Here is a 14115-nt window from a genome sequence, read left to right as displayed (position 1 = left end):
GTGAGTTGATTTGTTTTACGTTCGTGTATTGGGTGTAGCTTTAGAACCCTTGTTACCTTTTGGAGACCACTGCAGTGCTAGGGAATGTAATTCATGACATTCTTACACAATTGTGGATGTTTGTGGGTAGGATATTACGCCTACATCAAAATCGGTATGTCACGATTTCACAAAAGTATCAAGCAATAAAAACAAGTCTTGTTTTGAGATAAAACTTAATACGCCAAGATTGCTCCGATGGTTCACACCTGTCATTTATTAATGTAAAAGCTGTTGCGCGATATGAAATAAATATCAACAAAAACCATGCACAATATGTATATACTATATACGTAGCTTTGAAAATTGTTTAAACCAAATATATTTGTCTTAAATACCAGCAGCGAAAGGTAAGCTCTTCTGTGAAACTTATCATGGTCAACTTTGTCTAATAATTCATGTATTCAAGATCATCCGAGTTCATCACGTGGAAAAGGCCAAAGGTGGCAAGTTTTAGGTGAATAATATCAATCGTTAAAAAGTCATGAAACTCACTTTTTATTTCATACGTGCATTTAAAATATTTCGATTTTGTAGTTGTCAAAGCGGATAATGGATTTAAATTCCCAGGTGGAGTGAGACGGATTTACACGAGACAGTATAGTTTAATTGCGCAAGAATTTAAAAAAGTTGAAAAGACTTCGATATTTTAATGTTACCAGATAATGTATGTAAATGTTCATTGCGATACCTTTTTTTCGGTGCTGGTATTGGCCGGTAGAAAGTCAGACATGTTACGATCATAAGAGCAATCTTTGCAAATAGAAGAAATTAATTTATATACATGTAGTTTGTCTACCTATGAATTAAATCAGGAGCATTACACTGACCTCAAGAAACGGCCCATTTGTAAGAGTGCTAACAAAAACTGCTGATTTTTACAATGGAATTCTTTAAAAACGCTAGTGCTGAATGTCATGCTGGTTTTTCTTTGTTTTGTTATTGGCTTAAAAAAGATAATATTTTCACTTTCGGCCCAAACTAAGCAGACGTGCTTATAGAGTAAAACTAAAAATAACTAATATTGAATTGCATGTTATAAAAACCATTATATAAAAACCATTATATAATGAATTAGCGCAGAGAGAGAGAGAGAGAGAGAGAGAGAGAGAGAGAGAGAGAGAGAGAGAGAGAGAGAGATTTGTATGCCAAATTAGAACAATATAATTAATTTCTTTTCTAAAAATTCTTTCAGCTTAAATACATAAACTGAATAAAAGTAAATATTCACGGTCGGTTTCATTTTCAAAATACTACCTGAGACTTTAATATACCCCGGTCTTTTTTAGAATAATATTTTAAGCCCGATCATTGAATGTGAACCTATAATCCACTAGCAATCGGATTTAGTTTAGAAAGAGCGCCCAATTTCTTCCCAACCACTACTATTACACATTTTGAGTTGGACATTTTTATGGAATCCCACTGGGAACGCATCGATCGGTTTAAGGCGAGAGTTTTTGTGGAAAAAAAACTTTTAAAAATCTATATTCTTGGGAAATAAGGAAATTCTTTTTTAATTCGGAAACCAAATACATTGAGGTATGTACGAGTGTCAAGGGTCTCTGTCCTTTAAAGTTTTCTCTCGATCCTCATTTTGTTTTCAATTGTAATGATGTTTTGAAATTTTTACTTTGTAGGCTAGCTTTCCATTGACGATTTATTCGTAGTTTTAAAATCAGATTGATGAACATAGTGTCAGTTCGTTTTACAGTTTCCTTATCTCTTGAAAGAGTTTGTTTTTGCAAGGAAAAAATGAACATGTTTTCAATTGTTTTAAACAGGGAATAGAAATCTAGACGTAAGTGCACTAGAATACATGTGTGTATATACATGTACTATTTCACCAAGGGTCAACAATTTTAAAAACTTTTCAGTACACCTTAAAGAATAATCACATTTTCATATAGTGTCTCTTAATAAAATCTTTGTACATTGAGAATTTGGCTTACGAGGAATGAAACAGAGTACAGTCAATTCAGTATTAAAACATTAACGATGTCGCCCCTTTGTAAATTAAGCAGCAAGACTAGCTTATAAAAAACCAAAGTCATATTTGTTTTCACTTTCACTTTTATACCATGTGCATCGGTTGCTTGTTGTTTTCTTGTTTCAAAACATCGTATTTTGTCCACGGACGGCGTTGTCTGCTGACTCCCATTCATTATCCTCATTAAATGATATCTGTAGATGTGAATTATGATAATCTAAAACGGGCACACTAAAGGTGGTTGAAGGTAATAGTGGGTGAAGGACACTTTATGTAGATAGAGTCCTATCTCCATTCATAATGCGCGAGGAAGGTCAGTATATACTTTGTATAGATATGAAACATGCTGCAGTGTAATGCAATATGATGCAATACAATGCTGCAATGGGAATGCATCGTGGGTGTTTTTAGGAGGTGTTAGTATTAGTGGAATAGGCAAACCATGGTACTGGACTTAGAAAGAGGAATTTTTTTCTGAACGTTGCTGTGAAATATGTACTTTGATTGTCACATGATGTCATTGCTATCCATCCCTTTGCCTAAAGAAATCAATAGTGTCTGGCTGGGTATTTATGGGAGCGAATGCATGTTCGATTAATTTCGAAGCATTTGACAAATAATTATCAAACGCAAATCGTAATACATGCATCGTTTCATCTTTGGACAGGGCAATGATCACATATACTTTGTGATTATTTGAGTCTATTATACACGGATAGCATAATGATTTCCTGTTCTAGTGGATTATTTCTGAACAGTGCCAAAGTTTTGTTTACAATGACAGATGCTTTTTGTCACAGTTTATGTGTTTATGCTTGATGATAATTATTAATCATAAAGTGTCAAGGACAACCATGAACCATACTGCTTTTATACTGGGTACAACATTTACAGCCCTTTGTTATAATATCGTATATAACGTTGTGAAATCAGGCGAAATACAACACCTCAAGCTCGACATTTCAACAACTTGTGTTAACATTGTCTTGCGAGAAAACAGATATGGCTTGACGTTTCGCAATATGAGTGATCTGGGCCTTAAGAAATTTATGAAGCAGATATCATTAATAATAACAAATATTGATCGAAATCGTACCTTCTCAAGAAGAATAGAGTGTTTAAAACTAATATGGGGTTTAGGAATGTGCTCTGGAAAAATATGAAGGAAAACGGTCTATTAGAAACAACTACAACAAAATTGTTATAAAACATTATTCGTTTTTTTCCTCTACGCATGCCAAAAAAGCAAGATTGGTTCAAAGAAATATTAATATATTTTGGTTAAAAGAACTGACCATCATGCATTTTCCCTAAAAATGTGAAAGTTTTTGAAGAATTCTGTCAACTTTTATATAAACTACAGCCTATACCTAAAACTGCAAAGGGGTGCATCTAATACCAAAGTGCTAATTAACATCCTTTTTCTAAGGTTGGACAACGCACTGTAGTCTTAAATTGATGTAATGACATTCATGTCCAGTCTGATTGACCTGACAATGGTAACACTTGTGATCTTTCCATGGAGTAAAAGTCCCAGTCCAAACGATAAATTCACACCAAAACTGTAGTACCGCTATTTTGCTAAACAGAAAGACCTTGAATCGGTTTGCACCTTCATGTTTAAAAGATTGGAATCAATAAACACCTGTAAGTGGATTAGACTCACGTGTAGGTGAACATTCCTGTTTGAATAGTTTTTATTATTGTTAAGGTGTGAAATAATGATATATTACACATACATATAACACCCATAATCCCCCTGTAATAACTGTTTCGTATACCTTTTCAATTGCATGGCTCGGCCGACCTTGAGCTCTTATGGTTCTTATAATAATGCTTGATGAAACATTTACACATATCTTTCGTTAAAAATTAAATGATTGATAGGAAGATTTTTTTTTGCTGTTTTGAAACCATTGTCTGTTGTTGTTTCTTTTATTGTTGAACAGATGTTATTGATATTGTCATTTGTTTTAAGATGTTTGCATCATGTGTTTTTGTTTTAATTGTTCATCAGAGTCGGCTAGTCCATCAGATTCGATTTTTGAATGACGATATGAAGTTATTTTTATCATTTCTTTCTTCTTTCTTTTCAGATGTCAAAAAAGACGACGTCATTGGTACAAGTAGAGAATTACATCAGCTGATTGACCAATCAAACTCCCGGGGTCTTCATTTTGAAATCCATTGAATTCTATTTCTCGCAAAAGTGATCGTGCCGCATGACGATATATAGAGAAATATATTGAACTTTTCATCACAAGCAAGTCGCTTTGCATGCGCGACCAGCGTTGGAGGAGAGAAAAAATACCTTCTAAGTAAAAAGATTTACGGTGTATTTAAGACTTATAATTCATAAAAACCTAACGGTCTGTCAACTAAGAAAGTTCAAGTGGATTAATGGAATTTAAAGAAGGTAAACCGTAAACACGACTTATGGTAACTATTGCCAAGGTTGGAAAGTTCACTACATGCTCAGATTAAACGTCGAAATAAGGTTTACCGACCAAATCCAGAGAGCAAAAGATTTTCTCGGAGAACCAACCTGCAAACAATCTAACGATATCACAACCTTACGAGAGAACAAAAAAAAGGATGCATACTATCTGGAGGAACAAAACAACGTGTCTGGACTGTGGTGTAAATTGTCGACAGTGCTTAAATGTTAACAAGTGAGATTTAATGCATTTTGAACGGCAAAGTTCAGACACAACACGATCATGAAAGGAATGCATTTCATTGAAAAGGGATAGTTAATAATCAGGAATAGGATATCCGGAAGTCTCGTTCCTTGGATGATATATAGTCGTATGAAATCAAGAAACGTGATTCAGTCGAGAAAATTCGGGTAACCAAGAGACTGTCTTCCGAACCGTCATCAACTTACAATTCTGGATATTGCAGGGGAGTTTCACTTTAAATAAGGTCATCGATGTGAAATGTTTTGTACAATGTATGGATGAGGAACTGTGAGTTTTCTAAACCGAATTTTTTGTCAGTCTGCATTAATTGATTGGCAAAGAACGATCGGTATGGATCATACTCTATCTTACATTGACACCAACACATCCGATGTGTATTCTCTCTCCAATGAGACCGCTCAGAATTGGAGCACGACGGGGTTTCCTCCAGAGGAAATCCCGCAGTTCTCACCCGAGTCCCCTTACACCCCGGTTGAGCAGGCCTTTATGCTGTTCTTTCTCATTCTAATGATGATTGGAACAATCATAGGGAACTCTTTGGTGTGCATAGCAGTCGCATTAGTGAAGAGACTTCAGACACCTTCCAATCTTCTAATTCTATCTCTTGCCGTCTCGGACTTGTTAGTAGCTGTTTTAGTCATGCCTTTAGCTGCTACCTATGAAGCAGCGGGCCATTGGCTTCTTGGGGATATTTTGTGTGATATTTTCACGTCACTGGACGTGATCTTGTGTACCGCCTCCATCTTGAATTTGTGCATGATCAGTGTGGATAGGTATCTCGTGATAACGCGTCCATTCCAGTATGCAATGAAGCGGACACCTCGGAGAATGGGTGCCATGATTGCAAGTGTTTGGGTACTGTCTGTTGTGATCTCTATCCCTCCACTGTTAGGATGGAAGTCCGAGAAACCGGCCTACGTGTGTTTCATAAGCCAAGAAATAGGATATCAAATCTATGCAACTCTTTTGTCCTTCTATATTCCACTCATGGCGATGATTTTTGTGTATTTTGGAATATGGCGGGTATCCTCGCGTCTGGCGAAGAAAGAGGTGAAATCTCAGCCTGGTAGCATTGACAGAGGAACGGAGACGCTCTATCTCCCTTCCTACCGTACTCCAAGAAATAGCAAAGAAAGTGATTACGGAACCCATCCGAACGGAATTCTCAAAAACGGCGGATGTGGTGATGACTCTAGTAAGAAAAGTTCGAAAGAGGAAGAAGAATCCATGTTAGATATGCTAGCTAATCATAGGAATAACAATCGCAGGAGATTCACAGTGAAGTCTCTGCTAAGCCGAGGAAATAAGTCATCACATAAAGAAAGAAGAGCAATAAAGACTCTAGGGGTGATAATGGGCGGATTCACTGCTTGTTGGTTGCCATTTTTTATTCTTGCCGTCATCCGACCATTCTGTGGCGTGAACAAAGAAAACTGTTCCATTCCAGGAAGTCTAATGAGCATATTTAACTGGTTAGGTTATTTCAATTCATTTCTGAACCCTTTGATTTATGCTCGTTTCAACAGAGAGTTCCGAACGCCATTCATAGAAATTCTCTGCTGTAGGTGTCGTAAAATTAACATTCGTATCCGCTCGGAAAGTTACGCTGAACAGTACGGCGAACCCACGACGATTCGGGATACGACTTTTCGCGAGAGTCTTAAACCTGTCTCGGACACCGTGGTGCGGTACGATAGCCAGGGGATGACGAATGTTTACGTCGGAAACGGAAATACCAATAACCACGATAAAGACAGGGAAAGTGTTGTGTAACGATGAGTTAAACCCCTCCCTACTCCCCCAAACTCCAACTGTACTGTTACCAAACTATTACACGTTTTTAGTTTCTTTTGCGTCCGTTTATTTTGAGTTTGTACGTTCAGTGCTTGAGCAGCAAACGCTGAATGTATTATTGACAGTCTGTAAGGAAAGTGTTCTGTTTTAGGATAACCTTTCCCTTATTATCTGTGATATAAGAATATAGTTATAAATGTCTTGTTGACATGTACTTGCCAAACTGCAGAAGTAATATATACAAGAGTTATTATTTGTTTTAATGAAACTGACTTTTTTTTTTAAAAGGATATTTGAGATTATTTAACCATGACAAGAGTTTGCCATTAGAAGTCAATGCATCATGTACTGCAATTCATCCTGCATTTGAAATACACAAAAACAGTGATATTATAGTGTTTCTGCAATATTATCATTCGTTTACAGTAGGTGGACACTGTAAGTTTGGATGAAGGCATTCAGACATTCATTTGTATATCGACAGCCTATCACACACGATTAGAATCTTAAGTCTGTTTCCTACAATGCTTTCGTTTTGTTAAATTGTCTGGAAAAATTGCAATATCTACCATTTACACTTTTATCACACGTATTAATGTCGTGAAATGGACAGGGCCGTTGGCCATTAGGATTATTAAAGACAGTTTCCAAATACTACTAAAAGCAGCGAGCGAAAGAAACTTGTATTTAAAAATCTGTGTAAGCCACTTACTAAGAAGGAGTGTTACTCTAAATTTGTTGTACTCGGAATTATTTTCTAGCTAGACAAAACTAAATTAAGAACATTATATTACTAACAGGTCATTGAATTGATACTTGCCCGTCGTCAAAGAGCGACGCCAATAGATTAAATGATTAGGTCTGGTACAAACGAATTCTTTTCAATAAGTCTAAATCATGTTTTACAAATCCCTACTGGATTATTGTTATTTAAAGTTAATTTGGTCCACAATTTTTAACCACTGCAAAGACCGGTTTGATAACTATGTAACTTTGAAAATAAACGTATAACAAATGCTCCAAAAATAAGACCCTCCCCAAAAAACATGAAAAGCATCGAAATTTCAAAATAGTACCAGATGGGGTTTTTTACCCGGGCTTCAATAAGTGAGGTATTTAGGCCAATCCTTCCACTTATTTAGTATTGTATTATCAAACAAACCCCTTGCTATTTCTAAGCGGATTTTAGCGTATATTTGGTAGATGGCTCTTTTCACGGAACGTCCCGCTACAATGAATTAAATAGAGAGAAAGTTCTGCATGGCATCATACAAGTAGTTAAACTATTTCGATCTTTCATTTATTATATAAAAAATTCTATGCGAATAAATTGATCAAGCTGCATGAAGAGGATAAATAGGTCAAATGTCCATTTGTAATATGGTTCAATCCTTCTGCTCAAATCCAGACAAGCAATTCACCAGCAATATCAATCCAAACAACCTGCATTTATTTATTTACATTTTTTCACTCATATTTTACTGCTGAACTGTTCTTGTCATGTTGTTATGTTGTCATATTGTAAATTTTTTATTCACTGCAACCTAGTAAATTCAAATTAACAATATGACATTTTCATCACGAAATTTAAAATGCTCGTTCTTTTCATTTTGTCGATTCCAATAAAGCTCATTATTTATTTTTCTGATTTACATGTATTATTTATAGGATTTTTTTTTGTTTATTTAAAGCATAATATGAATTATTTTATTGTAAATATTGTACATAATATTTATATTTATGTTGTTAAGATATGAAATCATCCTGAAATCCGTCGGTATCTAATTCACAAAGTGAATTCACCTTGCGTTCCAATTCTCAATGATTGTTTTGTGAAAACCAGTCTTTAGTTTCATTTTTACTTTTTTAACAATTGATGAATTTTCTGGACTATTGGGGCTGAATCAGTTGTTCACTGTGCTAATACTCATTTTTATTTGATAATTTATCAGCCACATGAAAACTAATCTATTTGTTAAATTTATTTTTTCCTTGATAATTAAAAGAAGTTCACTTATATCTTTAACTCTATTTCAAAATGAAGCTTAGGTGATTTTTTGAAATAAAAGTGACATGTCCTTTTTTTTTTGGTACCGAAAAGATAACTTAAAACAAGTTAAACACAAAGCAATGACTGGTTACTATGTGTTTGAAATTGTCTTGATTTCATTTTCCCCATTTTTATCATTGTTTTGACTGGTAATTCTCAGTACAAAGAGTGCTTTTGTAAAAAACACAAATGCATTTAACAATACTTGTTGCGCCAAAATAATGAAATAAAACAAAAATATATTGATAATTTTTGTGTTGTTTTTTTTACCATGGTTTTCTAACCATTTTGAAACAATCTTGAAGAAATACTTGTGTCATAATGGTTTCTCGTTTAAAAAATATACGCTACAACTTTCCTGAATACCAATTGCACACATATCATTATTATCTGGCGTTCGCATTCTGTCACAAACAGAAATCGCTACATAGTCGGATAAAGACGCCTCATTTCCGGTCAAGAGCAACCTATTTTTTTTTTTTTTTTTGGTTACCATCAAATGTGGAACGCGACAGAGACAACCAGTTATAAAAGAATTTTAAAATGAGTTTGGATTGAAACAACATTAAATATGTTTTATTTACTCATGATTGAGATGTTTTAAGGTCATCTTTCGCGCAACGTATTTCAAGCAAGGGTCAGTCTTACTTTCATAATCCTCTTTTTACCCTTTGAATAAGTGTGGATGTTATAGGGAGTTGTTCTTTGCTTAATCAGAACCTAGCCCTTTTTTGCTACGAGTATTCAATATTAATTAAAACGAATCTATTCATACAAATGCTCTAAATTCGGCGATAGATGTTTTCTAGATTGATTATCTCAATTGTTTAAGATTTGAGCTTCAAACGAGTTTCTTGACTTCTTCCTAAAGCTCTTAAGCAACAGCTTAAACCAATAATCACACGTTAACGCGCAAAAGATAGAAACTTTAAACTAATTGACAAGTATACGTAACACACGGTTCTTGTTTTATTTGCTTAACTTCACGGCTTATTTATCAATGAGCAATATATACAACAAGGATCGGTTACTCTTCAATCGGGCTGCTGGGCTTGTTCATAGAAATATAACCCAATTACACATATCCCGGGGGAAACTCGATTACAGGCGTATGTGTAATGTTATGACTGGTCGGTCACTGGTTCAGACCTCATCTGAAATCTCCAAAGGGACAAATCAAATAAAGTTGAACGTAATTGATATTTACAGCTCATCAATCTGAGAAGATCGTGATAAAAATTTAATGGAGGTGCTGATGAGTGGTCAAGTCTCCATATCCCACAATGCCACTTAGAATAGGGCATCATGGGACTGTAATTAGGAATATTACGCATGTACTACATCTTTTCTCAGAGTTAGTTGTTAATAAATATACCTGATACGAAAGACGATATAGCTTATAGCTTTATAACTCTCCATGGCTCTCCAGACAAATTAACAGTGGCTAGTGTGTAGTACATTGATTTGGCGGCTTCGATTCCCAGTAGATGTTCAAACTGTGCATCATCACGCCGAGATATATAAGTATTATGATCTCATTTGCTTTTTCGAAGCCAAACAGATTTGATTTGATTTACAGTCGGAGACAAAACAAAGAGAATTTCACTCTAAGAGTATGAAGAACAAGAGAACATTTCATAGCACGGACGTTTATTTTGGTGAAACATTTTAACAGAGAACTTAAATATTGGCTGTAGATTGCAAACATTTTTTCCCACAGCAAAATATTTTACAAGGCCCGTAACATCTTTGATACCAATATAAATACATAGTGAATTATTTATTGTTTAAAAGTTTTAAAATTTTTGAAACTACAGTAAACAGACCTTCAATACTGTAGAACTAGTGTACAATGTTGTTTGCAAAATGCAACGATTGCAGACCATCAACTCTAATGACGGGATGAAGAACAAATGGGTGCATGAAGCTGAAGTTATTTCATATTCACTTTCGTTTATTTAATACAGTTATTAATTATACTTTTTTACTTTTACAGCAAAAAACGGGTGAACCAGTTACCTAAAAAACTACTGGGTACATCGAGTATGTCAGAGCGGGGAAAAAATGGGAGTCGGGTACGGATGGTTGAACAAAATTGCAGACGTCCATCCGGGTAAGCAGATGACAAAGCATGCTTAATCATGAGAAAATGATAAATTATCTGATAATCCTTTGGTATGCTCATCGAATAAGTCGATTCAAACTGAAACTAAAGGCAACAATGCTATATTTGCCATGTGGGAAGTAAAATCTACATATTAGTAGGTATGTTACAATATTATTAAGTTACATGATTAAGCATACGTCAAATTAAATCCATACAATTTTGTATGTAATGTAAATAATATACTTTTTTTTCAAAGTTTAGACCTAAAGCGAAAAAGCGAATCATTCGTTTCGCGTTGCTTCTAGAGTGACAACAAACTAAGCGAGAAAACCTTCTTTATTTAGGGTTATTTTCTTATTTACAACCACTGAATACCACCCTCTAACTCATTTTTATCTGATTTTTTTGTTCGCAGTAAAGCCCTTCGGATTTAAGGATGATTTGTGAACTACGGTTTCATAACGAGGTACTTAAGCACATTCCACATGGAGAACTGCATGGTAATGACCCTAAAGCATCCATTAATTCTGCCCACTTCCTCTTAGCGCTAGCTTCTAATGCCAAACGTATTTTGTAATTCAGCAACTGCCGCTTATTGCCTGCAGCCCATTCTTTTGAAAGACAAAGAGGAAGTGAAACATTTATCATAACACGTGTAAGAGCTTAGTTAATGAACTTTATCAGTCTATAGTAATATCGAATTTGCATGCACACTTGAAGCTGATACGTGATTTCGTGAAAATTAACTGTAATGTTTCACAGTGTTAAATAAAAGATATTTTTGTTGCTTTTTAGCTCGACTCGGCACGTCTTTCTTGATTAACTTTTACCTGTTGGCTGTATTAAAGGGGCATGGTCACAATTTTATTCAAAAATTATTTTTCCGATTCTAATGTTAACAATGCTTCTGTCCTTTACAAAAATTTAGATTATTGAGAATCAAAATTTGTACATGACAACTACAAACTTTGATTCTCAATAATCTAAATTTTTGTAAAGGACACTTCACTAGAGCATTTTTAATGGGCAACCAAAATTTGAGTGTCATTTGTTGAGTTAGGAGCGAGTTACAGAGCTAACAATTCTTTGCAATGTAAACATAGTTTTTGTTTATATTTTGAATGTTGAAGTAAATATTGTAGTTTTAGACTTAAAATGAATGTGTTAAATGTTAGAAACTGTCTATTTATGCTGAAAATGAATAAGAAGATAGACAAATCAGTTTAAAAAGATTGTTTACTAGTATATTGAACCTATGTAAACAAAAAACGAGATACGAGCCTTGTTTACACGACAAAGAATTGTGAGCCCTGTATCTTACATATAACTCTACAACTGACTCTCAAGCTTTATTTAATCACTAAAAATGCATTCCTGCAGCACTGTACATAGTAAAATCAGAAAAATAAAATTTGAGCAAAATCGTGACCATGCCCCTTTAAATCTATGCTGTCTGATGTTTGTTATAATTTGTTCATAGCATTTAACATTTCAACCCTTTTTTACTGCTGAACGTAAATTTAAATATAAATGAAGACCAAAGAATTAAAGTCAAATGAACGGTAATGCCTTGTTTTCAGTGAGTCTAATATAAAAAATTATATAACGAATTACTACAGCGATAATTCATTTTTTAATGTACAAGTATGATCATAACGTGATTCCATAGGATAAACTAACAATGAGGATTCAAAGAAGCTTAAAATCCAAATCTGCAGGTGCTACGCAATCATTTTTATATATAAAACTTTAAATACAATCAAAAGTAATATATAATGTTTCAGACAGGGGAGCATACAGGCCATAAAACTTATTATGTTGAATTTTTTGAAAATAATGAGTTTTTGTTTAATTATATAATGTTACTAAAGAAATGTCACATGTGGGAAGATGGTGTCATCTTACTGCGTGGGTGTAAATACAAAATTTACAACATGGTTGTCATGTTGCAAATTTTGTATTTACACCCACCCAGTAAATTCAAAATTTACAACATGACATTGTTCGCATGAACTAGAAGGCAAAAATAACTCATTTTTAAAGAAATTAATATTCAAAATGACATAAATACTAGTATCGTGTATTTCTAGGTTAGACAATGCCTTGATTGTCATTTTGAATTGAGTTTAACTCACGAACATGTATTCTTGATTTGAAAGGCTGTAAATTTCATAAGATTTTTTTTTATTGTGATTATATCTGTGATGATATCCAAAAGTACATGCATAAAACCAAGTCCCATTTACAAACTCCTCTGAGAGGTGAAGTTCCGTATTTTTTAAAAAAAATTTAAAATGAGCTCCAACTGCATTTGGTTTGGTTTTTCTATTTCCTAATATGATTGCAGTTCTGAACATGTTGATGAAAATTTAGTCATTCTTTAAAAAAATCAAACACCACGTAAAGAAAAAATATAACATGGTGCACTGCATGGTTGTTTACGCCGTCCAGAACTCACTAAATCAGAACACACGCAAATGTGAAAAAAAATTTAAATCATGATGTACTGTACAGACTATCAAATTTTATTCGCATCATACATCTTCTTATTGCAGGGCACAACAAGTCGCTCCAGTGCGAGTTAGTGTGACTCCTGGGTACAGTTGACACAGCTCCAGCAAATAGATTGTACAATCAAGCGAAGTTGCAATGTCAGAGCATTATTCAAAGGTGTCACTCTCGATCTGACCGAGTTGTCGGTAGTGTGAAAGGCGACTGGCTATGTCACGCAAGGATCGCCAGCGGCCATTATTCATAGATCACGACTGCTCCCGCTCATTAGATTCAATAGTCCAGTGATTGAAATGGACAGTCACATATTTCTGGGCATATTTATTTTGACCCCACAATTTAAATTCGTGATTTATTGCTCGCGTTCCACGTAAGGTGCAGGCAGCAGGGAATTAGAAATGTATAGAAAAGTGTGATGTTAGGATTGGGGTCTTCCTATGTGTAATAATTATTTGTTGTTGTCCTATTTTCGTTTTAAGGATGGAGGTCGATTGGTTTTCATGGAGGAAATAGGTCGTTTTTCAATTTACTTTTTGGCTAGATTAAAGAAATTGAATACTTTAAGGTAGATCTGGTAAAAAAAAATGTTTACCATCTGCCCACCTTAATTGTCAAGAGAAAATACTTTGTTTCTGCAATCTGTCCTTGGTTTTATTTTTGTCATTTTGTTTCTTGGTTCTTTTCCTTTCGCTCAACAGCTATCAGAATACGATGATGTTGTATATATATGGGTGAAGTTGTCTTTCTTTCCTCGCAATTTTTGCCATGTTTTGTTTGGCTATAAATATAGAAATATAAAGTACCAAGATCAGATTTGAAAATGAAATGATTTCATTCTGTTGATATAACTGTAAAGTAATGTAATAATAGTATAAGCCAAAGGATTCTTAATATGTATAATGACTGTAACGGGATGAGCGGA

General features: G+C 34.4%; 1 protein-coding gene across 9 annotated transcripts in view; it reads left to right on the top strand.

Annotated features, from left to right (window-relative positions):
- LOC128182541 (5-hydroxytryptamine receptor 1-like) overlaps positions 1-8824 on the top strand; it is a 62258-nt gene extending 53434 nt beyond the window's left edge. For 8 of the 9 annotated variants that reach the window (XM_052851231.1, XM_052851230.1, XM_052851229.1 and 5 more), the window contains one exon: positions 4126-8824. In XM_052851231.1, the coding sequence (XP_052707191.1) occupies positions 5062-6504 (1443 nt within the window). In that variant the 5' untranslated portion in view covers positions 4126-5061 and the 3' untranslated portion in view covers positions 6505-8824. Of the gene's footprint in view, positions 1-1435; positions 1582-4125 lie in introns of those variants that run through there. The other variant, XM_052851235.1, reaches the window with a different exon arrangement.
- Positions 8825-14115: the final 5291 nt, after the last annotated feature.

Source organism: Crassostrea angulata, chromosome 4 (genome assembly GCF_025612915.1).
Source record: "Crassostrea angulata isolate pt1a10 chromosome 4, ASM2561291v2, whole genome shotgun sequence".
NCBI classification, from domain to species: domain Eukaryota; kingdom Metazoa; phylum Mollusca; class Bivalvia; order Ostreida; family Ostreidae; genus Magallana; species Magallana angulata.
This window is presented reverse-complemented; position numbering and strand designations above follow the sequence as displayed.